General features: G+C 36.5%; 1 protein-coding gene and 1 long non-coding RNA gene across 4 annotated transcripts in view; one reads left to right on the top strand and one right to left on the bottom strand.

The window, feature by feature from the left end:
* The window catches only part of LOC121732955 (calcium-binding protein E63-1), a 62,602-nt gene that overhangs the window by 33,687 nt on the left and 4,581 nt on the right, over nucleotides 1-24,334 (bottom strand). For 2 of the 3 annotated variants that reach the window (XM_042122993.1, XM_042122996.1), the window contains exon 2: nucleotides 9,728-9,760. In XM_042122993.1, coding sequence (XP_041978927.1) covers nucleotides 9,728-9,760 — 33 coding nt within the window. Of the gene's footprint in view, nucleotides 1-9,727; nucleotides 9,761-17,628; nucleotides 17,707-24,334 lie in introns of those variants that run through there. The other variant, XM_042122994.1, reaches the window with a different exon arrangement.
* On the top strand, nucleotides 6,962-14,836 carry LOC121732963. The gene is made up of 3 exons (XR_006036468.1): nucleotides 6,962-7,060; nucleotides 12,516-12,518; nucleotides 14,807-14,836. It is a non-coding gene; the product is annotated as an uncharacterized LOC121732963 (long non-coding RNA).

The following is a 24,334-nucleotide window of genomic DNA, read 5'->3' on the forward strand; positions in this document are numbered from 1 at the left end:
TATAATAAAGCTGTAATTTACTACTTTATTACGAAGCTGTTCTTAATTCAAATAATAGATGAAAAGTGTATTAATTAACAAAATTGATTACAATATTTATGAAATCGCTAAAGAAGCAAACAGCCTATACCTATAGAATCAAGATTGTACCTAGATACATAGGCCGGAGGCGTAAAATATTTTAACTTCTATTTAGAAGTTAATATACAATATGAATATTGAATATTTTTTAAGTCTTTACGGAATTTTTACTACTCTGTTTATATTTTAAACAGTCACACAAATATTAGTTCGCGCCGCCACGCTACTGGCATTATAAGCTCAATTTAGTATTTCGTTCGGCCATTTTGGAGTATTGCCAAGGCCCTTTCAAAGGGTCGTCAATTCCCAGTCGTCAGTCTCTCCGTAGATTCCTCTAATTAAATCTTGAACTTTAAACTCGACTAGAGATTAGTTACTCGGAATGTAAAGGCTTTTCGGAGGAGACAAAATGGTTAACCTTATGTATGTTTATTCAACAATATGTAGTGCCTAAACTATTTTAATTAAATGATGATGACCATATATCTTTAATTTTTCATTTGAATGAAAGAGAGGACTTGACATTTTAACAAACCTATAACACACAGACGTTAGTGAAATTTGGCCTTATTATTTTATATTTAAATATAAACGCACTATATGATACTTTAAATTAAACACGTATTTAAATTCCGCAATATAAAACGTTAATTTCGTTAAAGTAAGTTGTGTCGAAAACCTCCCGCTAAAGCGAACTAAAACTGAAGGTGGAGCGCACAAGTTTCAAGCGGTAGTTTAGAACTTCCGACGCGTTTCTGTTGCTAATTTATTTCTGTATACCCCTTTGAATCCCTTTTTTAAGTTTTATAGCTGTGTTATTTTATAGCAGAATAATATCAAATTAAATATATTAAGTATACATTAACAAACTTAAAAGCCCCAAAATTTTCCTGACGATGATGAATTATGATTTATGGGTTAGAACACTATCGATCATGACAGCTTACAAGTTACAAACAAAAAAAACTTGATCAAAATTGGCTGATCCGTTTGAATGCTACCAATTACAATGCCACGGAATAGACAGACAGACCGGCACATCAAACTCATAACACCCATCTGTTTGATCTGTTTCCATCGGGGGTTAAAAATTAAATAATAATTAGGCTAGTATAATGCCTTTAGAATTTAGAATCAGGAATCCAGGCACTAGATAGTATTTTAGTCTCTCGGCTCTTACTAATAAAAATATTTATAGGGCGCATGCCGCATAAGTTATACAATGTTGCTATCCTTATCTGAAAAGATTCTCGAACGATAAAACAACATTGTTTAGGTTAGCTTGTTTTTTTTTTTTAATTATTAATAGGCGAATAAAATCTATATATTAATACGTGAGCCAAAAACTTTGTATCCCTTTTGACGAAAAACGGAGAAACGTTAGTGAATGAAATTTTGCAGAGTTATTATATAAGAGAAATATAGCGTAAATTAGGAATTTTACAGAAACCGTAGATTTTCCCATAAAAAATAGCTTATGTCCCTACTTCGTTCACTTCGTCTACTATATATCTGTGCTTAATATTGCCATAAAAATTGCTCCAGTAGTTCGTAATTTCTAAAATTTCCCCCGTTTTCCCACATTTTCCTGAGTTTCTTCGGTCGTATTAGTCTTAGCGTGATAATATATAGCCTATAGTCTTACTCGGTAAATGAGCTATCCAACACTGAAATAAGTTTGTAAATCGGACCAGTAGTTCCTGAGATTACCGCGTTCAAGCAAACATACTCTTCAGGTTTATAATATTAGGTAGGTATAGATTTTTTTTAATTATCGCTTGACAAACTCGAGTCTCGATCTAAAAGACTATGAAAAGTACCAATAACAGGGTCAGTATAGGTCATAACCATGGGACGATGCATGGTATAATATGGTAGTGATGATGATGATGAATGTAATTTGCATAGTAGCATATGCTTTCAGTTCTTAAAACAACGCCGAAACTTCCAAACTTGTATCTATAAGGAATCAGGAGTTCTCTCAGCTCAGCACTTTCTCACTCATCTTTTTAGAGATCGCCTAATTGTCGAATTTCGACAATTGGGCGATCTCTAGTTATTATAATACTTTGTTCCTAAAATATAATTTCTATTTACTCTACCTACTGTTGTTAAGAAAGTAGCGCATATTCATTCATCTTCAAGAACTTTCAATATGTTAACACTGTCAACTCCCGTTTATTGTGGCGAGGTGCCAAGAACCCGCGCTAAATGATTATTATGTATTTACACAATATACCGTATATGGGGTGTAACAAAACGAAGTGATAATATTTTAGCGTGTGTACCTATATGCCCCTTAAGTAGAGTTCACTGTTAAAGTAGCAACGTTGAAAAGGATTATTTTGTAATTTTTGTGTAAACAAATTCATGACGGTGGGACACACAAGTCAAAAGTAACTTTTCCGGCGCTGCTATTTTCACAGTCAACAAAAGACATACATACCCTGAAATATCTTATATAAAAATTCTCGTGTCACAATGTTAGGCCGCGTACTCCTCCGAAACGGCTTTACTGATTTTAACCAAATTTTATATGCATATTCAGTGGGTCTGAGAATCGGCTACTGGGTACTTTTTATATTGATAAGTGCATTTGTTGAATAAATAATAGTAAATTATTACAACTCGAGACTGACAGCGACCATTGTTTGTGCGACGGGATAGCGATGGACGTTGCCATGGTGACATACTTATTTTGTCACTTCAATAAAATAATACGGGCGAAATACTTTATATGGCAAAGAAACGCTTGCCGGGACAGCTAGTTATTTAATAACTTTGTCTTGTTACAGCCTGTATACCAAGACAGTTTTGCCTTAAATTGAGTCTTATTACTGTGACACGGTGAGTATGAATACATTTCTCCTTTGGCACAGTGACAGAGTCGCGTCGCCAGCCATTTAGAAGAGTCTAGACCGGCAGCGCTCGATTCATCATCAGGTCTGTCCAGAACGCTGGACAAGGTTCTAATGAATGCCAAGATTTTGTGGCGGCTTGCCCATTATAAAACTTTAGGTTTCTGACTATGTAAATCTTTCCTGATTTCTGCTATTTTGTCCAAAGATAATACAGTTTCAAATTGGGTTTGGATGCAGTCTAAGTGTTGAAAACTACATAATGAGAGACATGGAACTTTATGGCGCATTTTCACTGGTCGATAGGGCCCGCATGCGGGATGCGGGAGATCATGCCACGACCAATAGACATGCGCCATTCGTTGTCATAGACTCCCCGTAAGCTGTATACCGTACGAGTTAACGACTAATGAAAATGCGCCCTTAGGGTGGCCGCTTGCACACGATTTAGTATTCGTTTTCCGTATTCGGAAATCCGAATACATGAAATCAGTAGAGAAAACATTAATTGACCCACGTCTTTTTCCGACCGGCGCGATCTAAAAAAAAAATAACGTGGCGCGATGTTGCTACACGCGCGCGTATCTGGTCCGCATGCGGGTGACAACATGCTCCCGGCCACGCGCGCCGTGCTGCCGGCATGACAGGAAAAATACATATATATAAAATGATAGGATGCGACTTTCATGCGGACCAGGGCCTGTAGACAAGTGGCAAAGCGCTAACGCTAGCGCTACAAAATGTATGCGATTTGACATAAGTCATCGCTTCGCTAGCGAATACTAATGTCAAATCCATACATTTTGTAGCGTCAACGTTAGCGCTAGCGTTAGCGTTTTGCCACTTGTCTACGGGGGCTGATCCGCGCGTGGGTGATGACACGCATGGCAAGAAAGGCGCCCTGAATAGTGAAACTCCAAAAACGTTTGAAATATTATGTTTGGTGTACATGAACATATTTTACATTTTGCAGTTAGATCCAGACTCGATCAAACTGTATGAATCTTGATGAGAAAATATAGAATAGATGCAAACTGTTTTTTAAGAAACTGGCCAAGTGCGTGTCGGGCCACTCGCAATATAGGGTTCCGTAGTACCGCTAGTTTTGTTTTTATTGTAATGGTCAATTAATATCCATTTATAACGTATTTTATACTACTGAAAACATCATTTCAGTTACGTTTAAAGGAATTTGAACGAAAAGTTCCTTTAAATACTTCTTCGAATACATTTTTTTTTAGTTGATCGACTATTACTCAATAACTTATGAAGTCTTCTTACCCGTGATAGTTTTCCTTTTAAATTCAGCATATTTCCTATTCCCGTGAATTTTTTCACATTTCCAGAAGCAATCGTTTAGCAGGTAGAAGGGGTGGACACTGGGTGGTGTACTGGACTCTAACGATTTTTTCCACTTTAAAACTTTATATTTGGCAAATGGATTCCTCAATCGGAAAATTATCTTTAAATACTTATAATATTTTAAAAAACCTATCCAACGACACACTGTGGGGTGGACGCGAAAAAAAATTCATCACGCTTGATGCATAGGGAAGGTACCATTTTTTTTTTTAAAAGATCTTATATAACATTTTGTCGACATCATTAATATGTGCATTCAAGCCAAATTACAGCTTTGCAGGTCCTATAGTCTCTGAGAAAAACCGCGGACAGACAGACGGACGGACGGACAGACTGAAATTATAAGGGTTCCTTGTTGACTACGGAACCCGAATAAAGTACGCCTATGCTTGTTGTGGAAAATTATGTCGAACTTCAAGATAATAGAATATGTTATCGAGTGTCAATAATCGTTGATGAGACAAGGGTCCGAAACTTGTGACTGTGTGTTGTCAGCTACTTATATAAAGAGGTGTTTGGGGAGACCCACAAGTGCTGCCTAATTTTATTGTATGTCCCTTAGCTGCCTGTCAACCAACGTTCTATAATAATATTATGCACACATACAAAGGGTAGAGCAGAGCTGATTACCACACAAGGTTCAGGTAATTAAATACCTGATAGAGGTTTTTACACGTGGGAGAGCCATGCTTCGGCACGAATGGGGCGGCTCGACCGAAGAAATACCACGTCCTCACAAAAAACCGGCGTGAAACAGCGCTTGCCCTGTGTTTCGCCGAGTGAGTGAGTTTACCGGAGGCCCAATCCCTACCCTATTCCTTTCCCTTCCCTTCCCATCCCTACCCTCCCCGGGTAGGGATGGGAAGGGAAGGGAAAGAAAAGAGAAGGGAAAATATTACCCTATTCCCCCTTAAAAGGCCGACAACGCACCTGCAGCTCTTCTGATGCTGCGAGTGTCCATGGGCGACGGAAGCTGCTTTCCATCAGGTGACCCGTTTGCTCGTTTGCCCCCTTTTATCATAAAAAACAAAGGTAAAAACTTAAAAAAATACTTGTGTTCTTATGATGTGGTGTGCATTTCTGCTAGGATTTTATTTTTAATTCCACTCCCAATGGTGTTAAATATTAAATACTACACAATTCATTCTGGCTAAGACGCAAATTCATTTTCAATTCTTCGATATGCAGCCATTGAAGTGACGAATTTCGTTAATTTTCTGTTAAACATGTCGTAACGCAAATATAGCACTACAAAACTTATTGAAAAATCTGTAGCAATATTTCGAATGCAAAAATTTATTCGTCGGTCGCATTGCTCGGTTATTTCAGTACAGAACAAAAGAATATGACGTACGGTTAAAACAAATATAAATGAGTTATGAGTGCATGAATCAAGATGAATGAACCATATCTTTTCCCCGTTTCATATCTGAGGCAAGGTTACAAGTTTGTGTAACCGCTTACAAAGCATTTGTATTGTAAACATACAATTTTGGACGTCATACTAAAAATTCTCTTACTTGATGATGGAGGAACTTTTCGAGTCATTACCTTAGATATTTTGTCAAGTCTTATTATAATTACAGAAATCCAGACAGCTTAGGACTCGAGTCGAATTTCCTTAAAAGAAGAGCATAGGATATAATTCTAGCGCTTTATATTTAGTTTTCCTGAAAATTTTCGCATACTGCAGGTATATAATACATACTTCAGATAACTAAATTAATAATTATATATCTGTGATCACTACATAGCGTAGTGCAAGTATTTAATATGTACGTATGCGACAGTGATTAATAAATAATAGATGCTAACAAGATTACGGCAGCTGCGGAGACCGGAGTTGCTGCTCTCGGAAACTGAGAATTATAACTCGATAATAATTCATGTTATAAATTCATGTTCAGGAAATAGTATGCAGTAGAGAATCGAATATTTTGTAGATAATAAATGACTAGATGACGCCCGACATTTCGTTTATTGCGCGGGATAACGGGGATTTTTCCGAGATAAAAGTATCCAATGTCCCGGGACTCAAAGTATTTTCATACCTTTCTGCACGTCAGTTCAGCGGCTTAAGCATGAAGAAGTAACAGACAAACAGACAGACATACTTCCGTATTTATAATATTAGTATAGACTTATTTAAAAGACTTATGGCCTGTTTCACCACTTCCTGATAAGGCTATCCACCAATTAACTTGACAGATCAAGTATGGAGAATCTGTCAAAAAAGTTGTGAATAGCATATTAGGCACTTTATCAGAAAGTGGTGAAACAGGCCCTTACATAAATTGTTATTCTTTGGCGATGTCATCAGAAATTCGGTACAGAACGGATATTTCTTATATCTCTACACCACAGAAATTTTAACTAGTCAGAATAAATGTCAGAATAAATGTTGTAGTCAAAGTAAATATTTGTAATGTTAGGGACTAGTTTGTGTTAGAACACGAACTTAAGTCCTAATATTTACAGAACGACTAATCACACGAATCGTGCTCTAGACGTCGCTTAACTGATTAGAATGTTGTAAAACTTAATGAAATAGAAATACAGCTTTGCTCACGCTCACTCATTGCTCATTTTGCATTTATGAAGTGACGGTATATCATTTGCCACCAAAGGAACGGTAGTCGGTACAGGGTCTTTCGTGTCAAATGTCGTGTCAGACAGACATAATATGACAGCTAAATCGTGACATGTGGAAGCTATTTCGTGACATATGACAGCTGATTGAGACGACAATTGACACGATAGTCACGATAGACCCTACGGCTACATAGCGCCAAAGATCCCTCATTGCACATTTTGCATTTGCTTGTTATCTGGCGGTGAAGCTGCGCGTTTGCGCCGCCGCATATAAATCCAGTCTTAACTTTTTACTGTCGCGGGTGTCTTTGGCTTACCGCATTATATTACTGCAATTCTTGAGTGTTTTGATGCTAGAGTGCGGCACCAGCATAGACAGTAAACAAAAGTTTTGTTCGAGGTTTGGCGACGTTGCTGTCAATATTCTAATATGACGTGTGCAATGCATCTCGGGTTTCGTTGGGATTATTTACTGCATAGTAGCGTCCTCTGCTCTGACCTTTGAATAATATAGGGTTAACGTAAGGCGATTTGCAGACGAAGGGGCGGAGCGGGCCGGTCAGGTTCGCTGCGTACGCCCGTCGATGTCTGCGGCTGCCCGCGCCGCGTACACAAAGCACACGCCGTCTGCGTTACTGCATGTAAACTGGCACATGCGCCGCCAGTGTCCGCCGGGCACCATTCTTTTTGCCCACCGTGTGCGTTGGTAATATAGGATTCCCTTTGTGCTATCGTTCGCGGCGAAATTGACCGGCCCGCCCCGCCCCGGCGTCTACAAAGCGCCTTAAGGTTTCTATTTTCTTCTCTTTTTCATCTTTGTTGAGTTTAAGAAAGTAATACTGCAATAAGTAAATATTTAATTTCAGTTTAGCTGAGAGTCGCTAGACTGAGACTTATAGCGCCATTACTCTCAGCCTGAAGGCATTTTGTTAGCGGTGCCGCGATGCAGCAATTAGTTGTATTCGGCTTGCAAAGACCGCTTCAATGCAATGAGAGTAGTAACTCATAAAAATAAAGAAAAAAACTTATTTAATGGATAAGTAGAACTTCTTAAAAGGTCCAGTTAAACGTTTAGAAGTTACGTTAGGCTACTTAATCTACTTAATGATGCTTAATTTTAAAATAATTTTCATCCAATTTAAATAAAGTTATAATCTATCGTTTTCCCTTACAAAATAATTCAAGCTCACTTTCATCTCGAGATTTTTCTCACAATTCGCTTCGCGCATATTTAGGGTACGTTTCCACCGGAACTGCGTTGCAAGAAATGTGTTTTTGAGAACAGTTGTCAGGCAAATGAAGCGATTCTATTGGTTCTCAAAAACACATTCCTCACAACGCAGCTCCGGTGGAAACGCACCCTAAATATGCGCCTGCCTTAGCCCGGGCGAGCACTAGCGGCCAAGCCGCAGCGGCCAGGTCGCGGCCGCGAAACCGCCATAGACGACGCGCTGGCCGCAACGCGACCTGCGGCCACACCATACTTTCGATGGCCGCCGCGGCCTGGCCGCTAGTGCGCGCCCGGGCTTAGGTTTTCCGCACGAACGACGAAAATTAAATAAAATTCCACTTTATAATTTTATATTCTAGCGATATGCTTGCCACGAGGATCGGACAGTCACCTTAAAAATAAAAGTATAACATGACTTCTACATGGTCAATTGTGCATACTGTATACAGCTCTACCATAATAACTATCGTGTAGGGCCACCTCAATGAAGCCTTAAGCACGTGAAATTGCTACTTCACATGTGAAAGTGTAATTCACTGGCCGCCGCTGATAATCACCGGCCAACTTACGTCCGCCACAAATCTTGGCCATTATGTGACTTGGCCTAACTATGAGGTCAAGCCTATTTCGATAATAACAATGAGTATTGAGGCCCAAGAAAAGAAAGATAAATTCAAAATCCGTAAGTCATAGATATCGCTTGTGATTAGTGATAACAACTTGTATCAATGCTAAAAAGCGCATAAACTTTAAAAATCAGCATATTCGTTATATTTTGAAGTATGATAATAATTATTATATCATAAGTTAGCCATAAATATCTTGCACTTCATAAAATTTATTGACTGCACGTAAATTTATATCTATAGGTGTGAATAGAAGTGAACAAAGTTTATACAGGATGTATGAACCCATAAAACATGCACAGAATTTCCCCAGAGACTAGCAACGTCTGCAATGGACACACGAAAATTGCGATGTATTGAATCTTTACTAGAGTAAATGAAATTGATACATAGCAGAAATCACTTTTGTGCTATCCGTTTTTTTTTTACTGAATACATAGTGATTGCAAGATACCTTTAATAACATTTTCAACTCTTCATAAATCATCTAATAAATCTTATAATTATTTACAAATATTTTTATGCTTAAAATTGCGTACAAATCAAAATAAAAACTTTAACATAGTTAAATATGTTGCTAAAACTATTGATAGTATAATTAAAATCATTATTTTATCGTCTCTACTTTTTATCTATTTATTAAACATTATATCTATACTAATATTCTAAAGCGAAGGAGTTTGTTTGTTTGTTCGAACGCGCTAATCTCAGAAACTACTGGTCCGATTTCAAAAATTCTTTCAGTATTAGATAGCCCATTTGTCGCGAAAGGCAATTTTATCACGCTAAGACGAAAAGGAGCTAAGAAATAGGGAAATGTGGAAGTTGAAATTGTGTTCTATTATTTGGCACAGATAAGAAGTAGATCACGTGAAGGATCATAGGCTATTTTTGTGAACTAATTTGTCTGTGAAATATCTTATTTACGCGGGCGAAGCCGCGCGGAACGCCTAGTTTAATAATAAAGAAAATGTTACCTTCCGTCTACTCCTAGATGTGGTTGCCATGCCCTGAAAAGAGAACATAAAGTTAATTAATTTAGTTTACTAATAATTTAAGATCAAGATTACGACAGGCTTAAGAATGGCTGCAAGATAAGTCTAGACCCTTGAGGGATTACCAGTCAGGGAGCCCTAGAACATTTTTTTTATTAGACTTCATTTTGATAAGACAAACAACATTTTTGTCGGCGAAAAATCTTGAAAGTGGGTACGGTTTTAGAGTACCGTAGTCAACCAAGTTTTTTTGATTACGGAACCCTAAAAGAGAACGCCAACCTGCTGATTTTTTGTATATTGGTAGGTTAATAGTTATATAATTTAAGAGTAACATTTTCCTACAAATAGAACAATTCATATTTTAGGACCATCAAATCAAAGTACGAAATCCTTTCTATCTCTGTTAGTTACCACTTTCAAAATTTTTTGCAGATATAAATGTTGTTTGTCTTATCAAAATGAAGATACTCACGAAAAATTTGCTTGATAGTAATAAAAAAATTGTTCTAGGGCTCCCTGACTATACATTATTATACAAATAATCCTTGTGAAATATTGAGGGAATATTTTTTACCAGTTATTTAGGAATATAAAGACTTAACCACTTTTAGTCGCTACAACTGTAAGCTACTTAGCCGCTTTTTTGTTGTAAATAACAATATAAATACAAGCATTTATCCTTATAATGGGTTCGCGCAGCGTGAAGACATATTTCAGATATTTAGAGGAAAGCGCCGCCATTACAGAAATAATATAACTCCTACGCGGGATAATTCATCTTTAATACAAAAGATAGAAAAGATTGTGGCAATAAATGCGACTTCGAGGAAAATATTTTTCATATTGTTAGTAGATATCGGCACAGATGGCTGGATAGTGGATTTGCTTGAAGTATCAAAATGGATAATATACAAGACTAGCTTTTGCCCGCGGCTTCGCTCGCGTTAAGAAGTATTATTATTTATTAGATATCAAAGTCTCAGCACGATCGGTTTAAAATTGACAAAGTTTAATATAAAGTTTCATCCCCTATTTTATGCCCTTGGGGGTAGAAAATCAAAATCCTTCCTTAGCGGATGCTTACGTCATAACATCTACCAGCATGCTAAATTTCAGCCCGTTCCGTCCAGTGGTTGGGCTGTGCGTTGATAGATCACTATCATTCAATCACCTTTGAGTTATAATATATTATATTTATATACATACTAGCTGACCCGACAGACGTTGTCCTGTCTTAACGATTTAACCATGATTAAAATGAGTATAGCTCCATACCAAATTTCATCAAAATAGATTAAATGGTTTAGGTGAAAATCATAGTTTATTGTGCGGAAACCGTACATTTTCCGGGATAAAAAGTATCCCTTATGAAGTCATTTGGAAACAGACATTGTATTTTTTAATTGTTCGCTAGAAAATGTCGTGATTCTAGTGTTTCGCCATAAAGCAGCCTAAATTCCGTTCCTTTCCGATGATTTCATGTTTTTACTGTAGAATAAATCTTAGGTATTATTTTCGGGAATTATAAATTAAATAATTAATAAATAATTTTCGAAAATTAATGTCTAAAACAAACAAATATAACAGTACCTGAACTTTGTAGACATTTTACAAAAAATAAATTTCTGAACGCACACATGATGTCTTCAGAAAAAAATAAAGTTGTGGCTTAAAGGTCACAACAACCAGGCCATAAGCTCCAAAAAAAAAAATAGTTGTTACACTATTTGACAGGATTGGACAACAAATGTTTGACATATAATAAACAAATCAGCATCTATTGAAATGATTAAGTTCATTCGAGATCATATGATTCAAGATCATTACACATATCGAGTTTTCATTATTTTTAAGATGTATTCTGCTATTCGGGACGGAAATAAATCCAACAAATCAAAAAACATGGCAATCGGTCCAGCCGTTCTCGAGTTATAAGTGTTGTAACAAACACGACTTTCTTTTATATATATATAGATAAAGCTTGTATATTTAGATATGTTACGTTTTTTACCCAGTTACGATGTAGCCAAGAATGGTAATGTTTTTAGGTCTGTTTGAGTCTTCCACTATAGTTCACTTTTTTATGGTATTCTTTACAATAGTTCGAGTAATTTTTACCCGACTGCCAGGAGGGTTATGATGTTATTTACTTGGTTGAGTTACGATTTTGTTACATTCAATTGTTACAATAAAAAGCATTCAAATAAAAAGAAATCGACCAAATGCGAGTCGGACTCGCGCACGAAGGGTTCCATACCGATACAGAGCAAAAATAGGCTAAAAATTGTGTTTTTTGTATGGGAGCCCCCCTTGAATTTCTATTTTATTTTAATATTATTTTTAAATATTAAAGAACACGTATAAATAAAAAATGTGTGAAAAATTCAAGTACCTATCTCTTGCGATTATTGATATAGAGCGAAAAATGCCTGCAAATTCACGTTTGTTGTATGGGAGCCCCATTTAAATATTTATTTTATTTTCAGTATTTTTTTTTTAATGAAATTAGGGGGCAAACGAGCAAACGGGTCACCTGATGGAAAGCAACTTCCGTCGCCCATGGACACTCGCAGCATCAGAAGAGCTGCAGGTGCGTTGCCGGCCTTTTATTTTTTAGGATATAGGGTAATAGGGGAAGGTAGGGATGGAAAGGGAACGGAATAAGGGAGGGTAGGGAAGGGAATAGGGAAGGGGATTGGGCCTCCGGTAAACTCACTCACTCGGCGAAACACAGTGCAAGCGCTGTTTCACGCCGGTTTTCTGTGAGGACGTGGTATTTCTCCGGTCGAGCCGGCCCATTCGTGCCGAAGCATGGCTCTCCCACGTCTAAAAAACGTATTTGTTGTTATAGCGGCAACAAATATACACAATCTGTGAACATTTCAGAAGTCTAGCTATAGCGGTTCTTGCGATACAGCCTGGAGACAGACAGACGACGAAGTCTTAGTAATAGGGTCCCGTTTTTACCCTTTGGGTAAGGAACCCTACAAATGCTTCGATTACCAATTATTGTTTTTATGACAAAAGATAATAAAGTGTTCATCTCTCCCAACAAAACTAAAAATATGATATTTAATAGATAATAATGATGATGATGATGTTATTATGCCTTTTATTGCTAGAACTTATTAAGGCTTATGGCGCGCTTATAGTTTTTCAATATGGCGGGTTATTAGGTACTGTGAGCTTCGAGCTTTGGCAGCGTTTACCCTCCGAGAGCTTTATGTGAGTGAGTCTATGAAAGCAATTATTTCTGACCCAAACTTAATAAATGCGCATATCAAAATAGGTTTAATTTGTTAATTAAAATTATTATACCAATTAAGTTGCGGTTCCATCAATATTGTATAACGGTAACATTATGCTATCAAAATTAAGAAAAATATATTTCAGAAGTTACGTTTGGAATTTTATTATTAAAAAAAATTAAAAAACTCTACTTTAAGTAATTTTTAACAGAAAATTCCTCGTCGTTTCGTTAGTGTAAGTATAGTAATGTATTATTAGTAACGAAAATACAAAAAAAAATATAAGACTGATTAAAAAAATACAGTAAACATGCACTAATAGTTGGCAAGTGCGCAGCTACGGGCCCTCTACGAAACGCTACGCCGCGTAGACTTTCGTAGACATCGCTACGAATCTCACTAAATTGTTTTTATACAAAACAACTAAAATGTTTTATGGTTTTTTTTATGAAATAAGGGGGAAAACGAGCAAACGGGTCACCTGATGGAAAGCAACATCCGTCGCCCATGGACACTCGCAGCATCAGAAGAGCTGCAAGTGCGTTGCCGGCCTTTTAAGAAGGAATAGGGTAATAGGGGAGGGTATCGAAGGGAATAGGGTAGGGGATTGGGCCTCCGGTAAACTCACTCACTCGGCGAAACACAGCGCAAGCGCTGTTTCACGCCGGTTTTCTGTGAGAACGTGGTATTTCTCCGGTCGAGCCGGCCCATTCGTGCCGAAGCATGGCTCTCCCACGTATAAAATTTTATACGTGGGAGATTATATTTTGATTATAGTCTTTTATCTTTTCTAAAACATAAAAAGTGATCAAAATTTATACCAACTCAAATACATACTTTTCTATACTTTTTTATAGTTTAACAGAAACTGCAGTTTTTCATAAAAATATTTTTTCGCTGGCAATATTATTTGCTAATTTAGCAGTTACGAAGCGAGGCACACTTATCATATCAGATCTGAAGACCTTCCTAAATGTCCCATTAATAGGCCATAAAATATATGGATCAATGGTCCATATACGATAACAGATCATTTATTCATTCTTTAAAAGTTTTGTCTATAAAAATGAGTTTTACATTTTTTCTTACTTACTTCTTAATATTAATAAAATTAGATGTACAGTTACTTTAGTTTTTTAAACCAGTTACATAAGGTACTTCAGACTTATGGATGGTCCCTATGAACAATATTGATTCTACAAAATCCATACTAATATGATAAATGCGAAAGCGTTTCTGTCTGTCTGCCCTCTTCACGCTTAAACCGCTTAGTTGGTTTAGATAATATTTGGTATGCAGATATTTCGAATCCCAGGAAAGGACATAGGATAGATTTTATCCCGGAAAAATGTACGAATTTCAGCGCAACAAACTCTCGGGTTTCATGTAGTACATAATATTGTTTTCAGTCTAGTTGTTTTGTTTTATAACATACATATTGTTTTCATTGTTAAATATGGACCTCAATGTTAAAGTAGTAACCTCAATAACTTTCTAAAAACATGACTCGTCTTTGTCAATCGGTTAAGGTTAGCCGCATATGTGCTTATACATATTTTTCCTAAGTGGAATTACTTGGGATACCGTCAGACTAGCGCAAACTTTCGATACTTTTACGCACGAACGCGCTAGCTTGCAATCGAAACGTACATGCGGAATTTGTCTCGTTCGGAAAAAATAACGTGTGGCAGCTAATGTATTTACTACTGATTTTAAATGCATGGAGCATTTAAATTTCCGAATACGGAAAACGAAGTCTGAAATCGAATACTGGAAACGTATGTATGCGACCAGCCTCAGTATCTGGCAGCACCCTGTAGGCATACTACGAAACCGTTTTGAGACTCGAACAGTCGTTTCATGTTTGTTAGAGCAGGACGCGGCATTCTCGTTCGATCGTTTGAGTCTCAAAACGGTTTCGTGGTACGGCCCCTGTATCGTACGAAGGCCGTCACGACAATAATAATTAATATTAAACGGCGTACCCAAGTCGTTCGGTTCTTAATTAATTGGATAAACACTGTCCTGTGTACATAGCTTATGTACCTAATGTAGTACAGTAGTAGTGTAGTATACATTCGATTATAACCCAAATTAATGCTTATTTATTAGCTAAACGCAATTTAGTTGTAGTGTTATGACGTAGTTCATTTGTTTGGTAAATACATTGCGGCTACAATGAACCTTAGGCTTCATTAGCTTTGTCCACACTGTGCCTTTTTCCGTTCGTCAAGGGCATGCGTTATAGCGCAGTCAACAGCGAACGTGAGGCAAGCCCACAACGCATGCCCCTGACCGCTGGCGTTGCGTTCGTTGACGTATTTAATTATTGAATGCGCCAAAACGAAAGTTGAATGAAAGAAGATATGAAGGAAGATATGAGAAGAATGAAGGACATAGCTTTACAGACGAGCTATCTCTAAGCCCCCGACATATAAGTATGTCATATGTGTCTTGACTGTCATTTGTTATCATCAAGTTACTGTAATTTTTACAATTTAAGATTAGGGTCGATTTTTTAATCGTCAGATAACTTTTACCTAAAGAATAAATATTTACACACTATATATATAGACACTTTGACATTTTTTCATACAAAATCTGTCAAACCGCCAAATTTATTCCAGTGATATTTATCTGACGATTGAAAAATCAGCCCTTAGTTTTGCAAATCGAAGCCAAGGTACCGTATTAACCTTTAAATAGGTTATCTATCGTAGATATCTTTAATAACCTCTAAACAGAAGCCCGCTTGCATTGGTCTAATCAAATCGATACTAATATTATAAATGCGAAAGTTTGTCTGTCTGTCGTTTGTCTGTTACCTCTTCAGTCTCAAACTGCTGAACGGATTTCGCTTAAATTTTGTATGGAGATATTTTGACTCCCGGGAAAGGACAAAGGATGGGTAGCGTAACATGCTATTTATTTAAAAAAAACTAGTAATTTCATATAGGTCTTCTCTATGATATTCTATTATAAAAAAAAGGTCTTCTACTTTTTATCGCACTATTTAATCGTTACTAGTACATAGATTAACATGTACAGGTATAAACTAAACACAGACAAATAAACAAACATTCTAAAATGATTGATATTATGTGTACACAAAATGTATCGAGCATCGCCTTAAATTTTTAATTTTTAGGGTTCCGTACCCAAAGGGTAAAAACGGAACCCTATTACTAAGACTTCGATGTCTGTCCGTCTGTCTGTCTGTGTGTGTGTCTCAAGGCTGTAACTCAAGAACCGCTATAGCTGGATTTCTGAAATTTTCACAGATTGTGTATATCTGTTGCCGCTGTAATAACAAATACTAAAAACAAAATAATATTAATATTTAACGGGGGCTCCCATACAACAAACGTGATTTTTTTGCTATTTTTTGCTCGATATCAATAACTGCAACACATAGGCACTTGAAATATTGACGAAATACTCAATTATGTTTGTACTTTAATAATCAATAATAAAATTAAAACAAATTAAATAATTAAGGGAGGCTCCCATACAAAAAAAAAACAACTTTCAGCCTTTTTGCTCGATTGAGGTACGGAACCCTTCGTGCGCGAGTTTAACTCGCACTTGGCCGATTTTTTTGTTCTAATCTGCATATAAATCTTTTTATTTTCGTGGTAGGCGGTCATAGTTTCGTGTGATTGATGGTATGACAATGTTGTAAGCTAAAGTTATCGTAATAAGCTGAGGTCACGGCCATGTTTGACGTTACCCTTTATGCCACAATGTTGCAGGATAATAAAATGCCACTTTATAGACACGACACGTTTAAAATTATTAAAACAAGCGAGAATAATATTTATATAAAAATATAAAAATGAAAAATGAAAAACTTTCATAAATTATGTATTTATGTTGCCGCTATAACAACAAATACTAATAACTAATAAGAAAATAAAATTAATAAGGGGGCTTCAAAGTTCCAGATAACGAGCGCGATGTCTTGGTTATTTTGCTCGATTTCAAATTTTAAAAAAAGCAACAGGTAGACACTTGAATTATTCACAAAATACTCAATTTTACTATCTCTGCTCTCTACGACTACGAGTCGCAATTGGCCGATTTTGTATTAATATGAACCTTTAAGTATGTTGTAGTTATAAAAAACGAGAACTATAAAAAAACTGTTTAATATTTGAAGCTAGTTAGGTGTGCACGGCTATATTCGTAGAATCGTCTTCACCATTCCGTTCGACAGTCTCATTTCGTTGGCAAAAATATGAAAATGACTTCGCCGCTGCGGTAATTGCGTGTTACGCGGGATGTGTAAAATTTTAATTGCTTCTAGGTAGGAAATGTTTGTAAAAATTACACTGGGAACATTGCACGTTTTCCCGAAAATTCCTCGGGTCATCTGACCTAATTTACTACAAATTAGAATGTATACGGATGTAACTAGGAACTTTCATAGCATGCATTGTAATACATAAGTATTTTCACTCTGTAAACACATTTAAAATACTTCATTACCTACTTTTATTATTTTATTCATACCACACTTCAAAGATTAAAATATGATTCGACAATATCTATTTAATTTTTATAGTTACCGTATCAAAAGAAGACCACAAAAATCGCAGCAATCCATCGAACAATGGAAAATTAAACACTTACATAACTTTTCAGAAACCGGAGGCACTCGAAGTTTTTAAAAATATAACCTAGATGGGATTTCATTTCTAAACAATAGCGTTCCTGATTTTAAAATAGGTCCAATCAAAAATAGTCGGAGCTATAAATAGCAGCTGCGTGCTGCTGTCCGTACATACACGCGACTGATACGTTACAACAATTAGTTCACAGTTCACCTACTGAAATATTTGTATAGCAACACTAGCATAATGTAAATTATGGACAGTAGACTATTTTACTAGATAGCTAGAATTGTAAGCTAATGGCCCAAGAGCCAGCGACAGCTAGACTTTCGTCATTTTATAAAAGCTGATAGATTTCCTGTAATATACGAAAGTTTGTCGCTAGCTCTTGCTCTATAAGTCTGATTTAAGATAAATAGTGCCAAAATAATGCCTTGTAAAATTTGTATCCGTGTTGTGCAGGTTTGATTTCAATGACACGACTAAGCTGTTCTACTGCATGGTTTTTAAACTGGAACACTAATATACGCGCCAAATTATGCAAAAAACAGTTAAGCTCGCCTATTGGTGCTCGGCAATCTTCGTTTTTCATAGACTTTTCCTAATGGATGTCTTAAAAAAACGAGTGAAAATCAAAACCATTACAACAATAAAATAACGAATCGTCTAGGTTCTTTAATTAACAAGTTGAAGCTCGTTGAGTTTTCTTAACCCTTTAACCGAAACTGTAGCGCGCACCAGATATATTTTAATAAAACTACAAGAAATCCCAATAACCATGAACATTGTTGTAAAATTATTAAAGTGTTTTTTCAATAACCACTCATTACAATCACAGTTTTAACTTAATAGTTATCACTAAAGGTGATCGCACATTTATGGTGGCCGGTGCGTACGGCGCGTACATTGCTGACAAGTGTGTAATCAGCTAGACAGTAGTAATGTTAGATTACGAGTAAGATAATCTTAATTCAGGATAAACTGGGGTAAACTCACTCGCACATAATGTACTTAATACATATATTTTATGAAAAACATATCAAAATTTTATGGATTCAAGCAATTAGATAGTTAGTAAAATATTATCCCAATTTAGTATTAAGTATGACGAAGCCTTATTTTACCTTATACAACAATTAAGTTCTAAGAAAATACTGAGCAAAAGCGGTAAAAGGGAATAAATATTTTTCTGGACCGTGTCCCGAGTCATATTGAAAAATGAAAAATGCAGAAGCCAGATAGGAATTTTAATCTCGAGCAGGGGAAGAGCATAGCCCTACTAATAGGGTTGCCAAATTATAGAAAATACGATTTATATCGTTAAAATTGATTGAGGTGTGTACCCAATAGCAAAAATAGTTTGATATAATACTTATAAAGTTATTAATTAAAAATAGAATACAATAACTCGCTAACTCGCTGACCCGGCAAATGTTGTTTTGCCATATTATTTCTAGTATCAATATAGGTAACGGAGTTTTAATACAGCTGAACCTACATTTTTTTCTTTTTTTCCCCACCCCACTACTCCCACACCCACCGCCCACGGTCTGCCAGCATGCAGATTATCAGAAAGGGTTGTTCAGGGAAGTAGCTAACGGAGTTTTAACACAGCTGAAGCTACATGACTGATTTGGTCGTCAGCTCTTAGTCGAGTAGTAGTAGTAGATCTATGAGTAAACAAACAAACAAAGTTTACCTCTTTATAATATTAGTATAGATTAAAAACTCATTTATTCAGTGAGTGACATTGGCTATATATTTTTTACCCGTGCGAAGCCGGGGCGGGTCGCTAGTCTATATATATAAAAATGGATTTTCAATTGTGTTAGTAACGCTAAAACTCGAAAACGGCTGAACGGATTGGGCTAATTTTAGTCTTAAAATATTCGTAGAAGTCCAGGGAAGGTTTTAAAGTGACACGAAGTTCACCGGGACAGCTAGTAATTAGATAAAAAAAATATTCTCAGGCCTAACGAATGTACATACAAAATTTCATTAAAATCGGTTGAGCCGTTTTGTAGGAGTTCGCGCACAAACACTGTGACACGAGAATTTTATATATTAGATATGTTTGATAAAGTTTTCATTCTAATGCGTTTATTTGTTTCTTTCTAGTTAGAATAAATATTTGCTAACCCTAAGGTTTGATCACTCGATGCGGTCGAACCTTTCACATCTTTTACGACATATTATTATATTGACTTCAGAAAGGTAATATCTAAAGCGTATAGCCTATGCCAGTGTTTCCCAACCTGTGGTCCGCGGACCCCTGGGGGTCGGTGAGTATACGTATGGGGGTCCGCGGTGTCGTCTCTGGACCATACATATTCAAATTTTTTTGCTGTTTATTTTAATAAGGGGGTCCCTAAAAACTGTACATGATTTCCTAGGGGTCCGTGTCAGAAAAAGGTTGGGAAACACTGGCCTACGCCAATGATTTCAAAATTTGGATAAGGCACCATGTTTAGTAGAAAAAATCTAAATCATATAACTTAACGTTTTGCCATTACCATCAGTGTTTAATTGGCTCAAACAATACCTAATTGGCCCAATTTTTAACTATTCCATTAGGCTTTATGTTTCATGTCCATATAGCTCTACGTTTTACAACAGTTCAGTGTTCAAATTCAAAGAACTAACGATGTGTCATAAGTAATTTTCAGTGTTTCTTTTCAGTCGTATTATTAAAACGGTGATCCATTGTTCAAAGTTTTTGTAATCACCTTTGTAACGTGCTGCGATTATTTTCTAATTATTTTCTGAGTAATGTCAGAGTGACGAATCACTGACAAACTCTGGGTATGTTCTAAAATATAACCCAGTATACTAGCCAGTGCTCAAAACATCATATTATTGTATCCGACGCTATATTGTACTGGTAAGCTACAAGTGAGTAAGTGTGTCGTATTATAATGACATCCCAGTCCCCACATATTCGCCCAATGCCCATTTTCCCAGGATAAAAAGTATCCTATCACCTATGTCATTTCCCGAGACTCAAAGTATCTCAATTCCTCAGCAAAATCGGTTCATCGGTTTGAGCTAAAAAGGTAACAGACAGACAGACACACTTTTTCATTCAAAATATTAATATGTAAGGATGGATGGATATGGATATTGGATAATATGCATGAGCACTGTATTGCTAGTATACTCGTTTATATTTCGGAACACACCCCCTGTAACCTTCGGGTTCATTCACTCAGCTCGAAGGACGATAAAGTGAGAACGCACAAACCACGGAAAATGTTGCGATAAGCTTTTAGTGACGCAGAAGGGAAATGTAATTAAAACGCAAGCCTTTTGGTGCGGCGCAAAACAAACGTAGTACAATGGAGGCCACAGTTAAACGTATATAGGCATATACGTTTAGTTTATAGATTTACGCTGCTTAAATAATATAAGCATAGTGAAGGTTTATATTATGAAGGTTTTATCTATACTAATACTAGCTATCCCGGCAAACGTTGTTTTGTCATTTAAAGTATTTCGCCCATATAATTATTTTATTAAAGTGACTAAATAAGTATGGCACCATGGCAACGTCCATCGCTATCCCGTCGCACAAACAATCAGTCAGTCTCGAGTTGTAATAATTTACTATTATTTATTCAACAATTGCACTTATCAATATAAAAAGTAGCCAGTAGCCGATTCTCGGAGCTACTGAATATGAATATAAATTTTGGTAAAATCAGTAGGTACAGCCGTTTCGAAGGAGTACGGTAACTAACATTGTGACACGAGAATTTTATATATAAGAAGATTTAAATAAAGTTGAAGAGTAGCTATAATGTATTAGTACTCCTAAATGATACTTATTATAAAGGTAAAAGTTTTGAGTGTATACTATGTTACATATTCTCATAGCTACAGCTTTTATGCAAAAATACTCAAGCTATTTTAATGCCATACCAAAGTATCGCTATACCCATCAAAACCAGTTTGACCGTGAAAAGGTAACAGACAGACAGACACACTTTCGCATTTATAATACTAGCTATTTGACCGAGCTTTGCTCGGTATTCGATAAAATCGAATAAAATGACATTTTCTAAAAATGGTTCCTAGCTAGATCGATTTATCGCCCCCGAAACCCCATATATACTAAACTTCATGAAAATCGTTGGAGCCGATTCTTAAATCTTTAAACGAGCAATTCTTGTATATATATATGAGATATAAGATATAAGATTAGTGTGGATTTAATATATTTAAGGTAGAGAAGATTTAAAAGCGATAAGTGACTACAAACATAGAATATGCGGAAAATGTCTCACCCACCCGAGGAATATTCGGGGCGGTCTTCTCAGTACTCCGAAACACAGCTCAAAGAGCGCAATGCGGAATATTTGTTTGTTTGAGAGAATGTTAACTGTGTGTCACAGGAATACCGTACATGATATTAAATGCTCAATTAACATAAAATGATGAAGGGTGTTTGATACAAGATTAAGTTGAGTCGGTAATAATTTTCGCATTTTTTTTTTAGTTTATGTTTTAAAATTATAATGAGTAGGTAATGGACGACCTCTGTGGCTCAGTAGTTGGGCGTGTTGTCAGCGCTCAAGCCGGGGGTCGCGGATTGGAATCCCGCCGACGGAACAAAAAAAATAGTTTCCTAATTTCCCCTGGGTAGACTAACACATTTGGAAATCCATTTTTATATATAAGATTGTAATATTCTTGCTGAACGTCGAGTTTTCACAATACCAACGGTTAAAAGCGGGCGTAAGTTAAAGAAACAAAACAGCGTAAAATTCTATCAAGCTCAAATTCATAAACGTTGGTTTAAGTTAACAGTTTGTTAAAATGTCATGACTTCCCTTTCATTCATGTGAAAAACGAAAGAGGTAACGTGATACTAATGCGAGCATTAACTTTAACAGTTGTTGGTGAAATTGGGGGAAAAAAAAAATCGTAAAACTATTATAACAAAATATACGTGGGAGAGCCATGCTTCGGCACGAATGGGCCGGCTCGACCGGAGAAATACCACGTTCTCACAGAAAACCGGCGTGAAACAGCGCTTGCGCTGTGTTTCGCCGAGTGAGTGAGTTTACCGGAGGCCCAATCCCCTACCCTATTCCCTTCCCTACCCTCCCCTATTCCCTTCCCTTCCCTACCCTCCCCTATTACCCTATTATAAGGCCGGCAACGCACCTGCAGCTCTTCTGATGCTGCGAGTGTCCATGGGCGACGGAAGTTGCTTTCCATCAGGTGACCCGTTTGTTCGTTTGCCCCCTTATATCATTAAAAAAAAAACTATAGTGTAACTGAACTTTTACTTAATGCAACAGGCTTGTTTATTTAAATTAAATAATAGCTAATACAAAATGCGAAGAAAAATAAAGACAATCGGAGGTTTTTCTAGCGCAATTTTATTTGTATTGTTGCTTATAGGGCATCCGAAACCCAAAAAGGACCAAACAAATGTACCTCAATAATGAATGTCTACTCCGAGGCAACGAAAAATCCGACCTCCGACAATCCTTTTAAGAACAGACGACATAAAGACAGTGTTCTTACATATTCTGCAAGAATTTGCCGCATAATGTAACATATGTTAAGTTTTTTGTTTCGCCACCATTCTTATTTTAAAAGCTCCTTTTTCTACACCCGAAGAAAAGAACTGAAAAAATAACCCAAATAATGTTAGGCCTTTATCCTTTCGGGTTATCATACAGGGTGTAACAAAACAAAGTGTATTATTACCACTTTGTACACACACAGAATGTGTACGAGTCCTCTGTGAATGAAGCAGTGCCGAAAGAGAACTTTATTTTTACTTTTGTATGGGAAAATTTATGAAGCTTAGGGGTTTGCTAATGCAAATAAAAAAAAATTACATACCCTTATTATCACTTAGTGTTATATCACCCTGTACATAGAATCCACATTTTTTTATTTCAAATCATTTTCCGGTCCTAAAAGCCTCCATTTATGTAAAAAATGAGTTTTCAAATTGTTAGTTACCCACTTCATCCACTCATGTCTTCAAATGATGTTTGGGCTTTATTCTTTCGGGTGATATATGTATAAAGGGTTTCTCCGCGATCGTGAATATTGCAATTTCATAGTTGTGCTACGCCGATCCATCATACGTCTGCCCTTGGAACTACACGAGCCCATGACCTCTTAAAATAATGGCCGCCACGAAACCAACGACGCGGCCCCCACATAATGGTTTAATTGAAGTTACGCTTAACGGTTTACTTTTTATGTCGAAAGGTTAACGATTAAACATTAAATGCAATAAAAGATTGTCAACTAGATTCGACCTAGAGTGATTCACATGCCATTGGAATCGTGTGTCCTACCGACTGCCCCATTTATGCCAGGTCTTAAAGATTTTTCGACAATTTTATCATCCACTCATGAAGAAGGTTATACAGGGTATAACAAAACTAAGTGATAATACTTTAGGGTGTAGATATATGTGTTCCTTGTAGAGAATTTAATGTGAAAGTAGCAGCGCTGAAAGACCAATTTTTTTCGATTTTGTATAGGCAAGCGCCCCAGTGCCACGAGTTTCCCCATACAAAAGTGAAAAAAACTACAAGGAACACGTACACACCCTAAAGTCTTGTCACTTAGTTTTGTTACACCCTATATAAATAAGTTTATCTATTAACTAGTGACGAAGTTTATATACAGTTTTATCTATTCATTGACTAATCGAAAGCTTTTGATTGGCCAATGGTTGTTAATTTGCCATTGGC

The sequence above is a fragment of the Aricia agestis genome, chromosome 13, assembly GCF_905147365.1.
Source record: "Aricia agestis chromosome 13, ilAriAges1.1, whole genome shotgun sequence".
Classification (NCBI taxonomy): domain Eukaryota; kingdom Metazoa; phylum Arthropoda; class Insecta; order Lepidoptera; family Lycaenidae; genus Aricia; species Aricia agestis.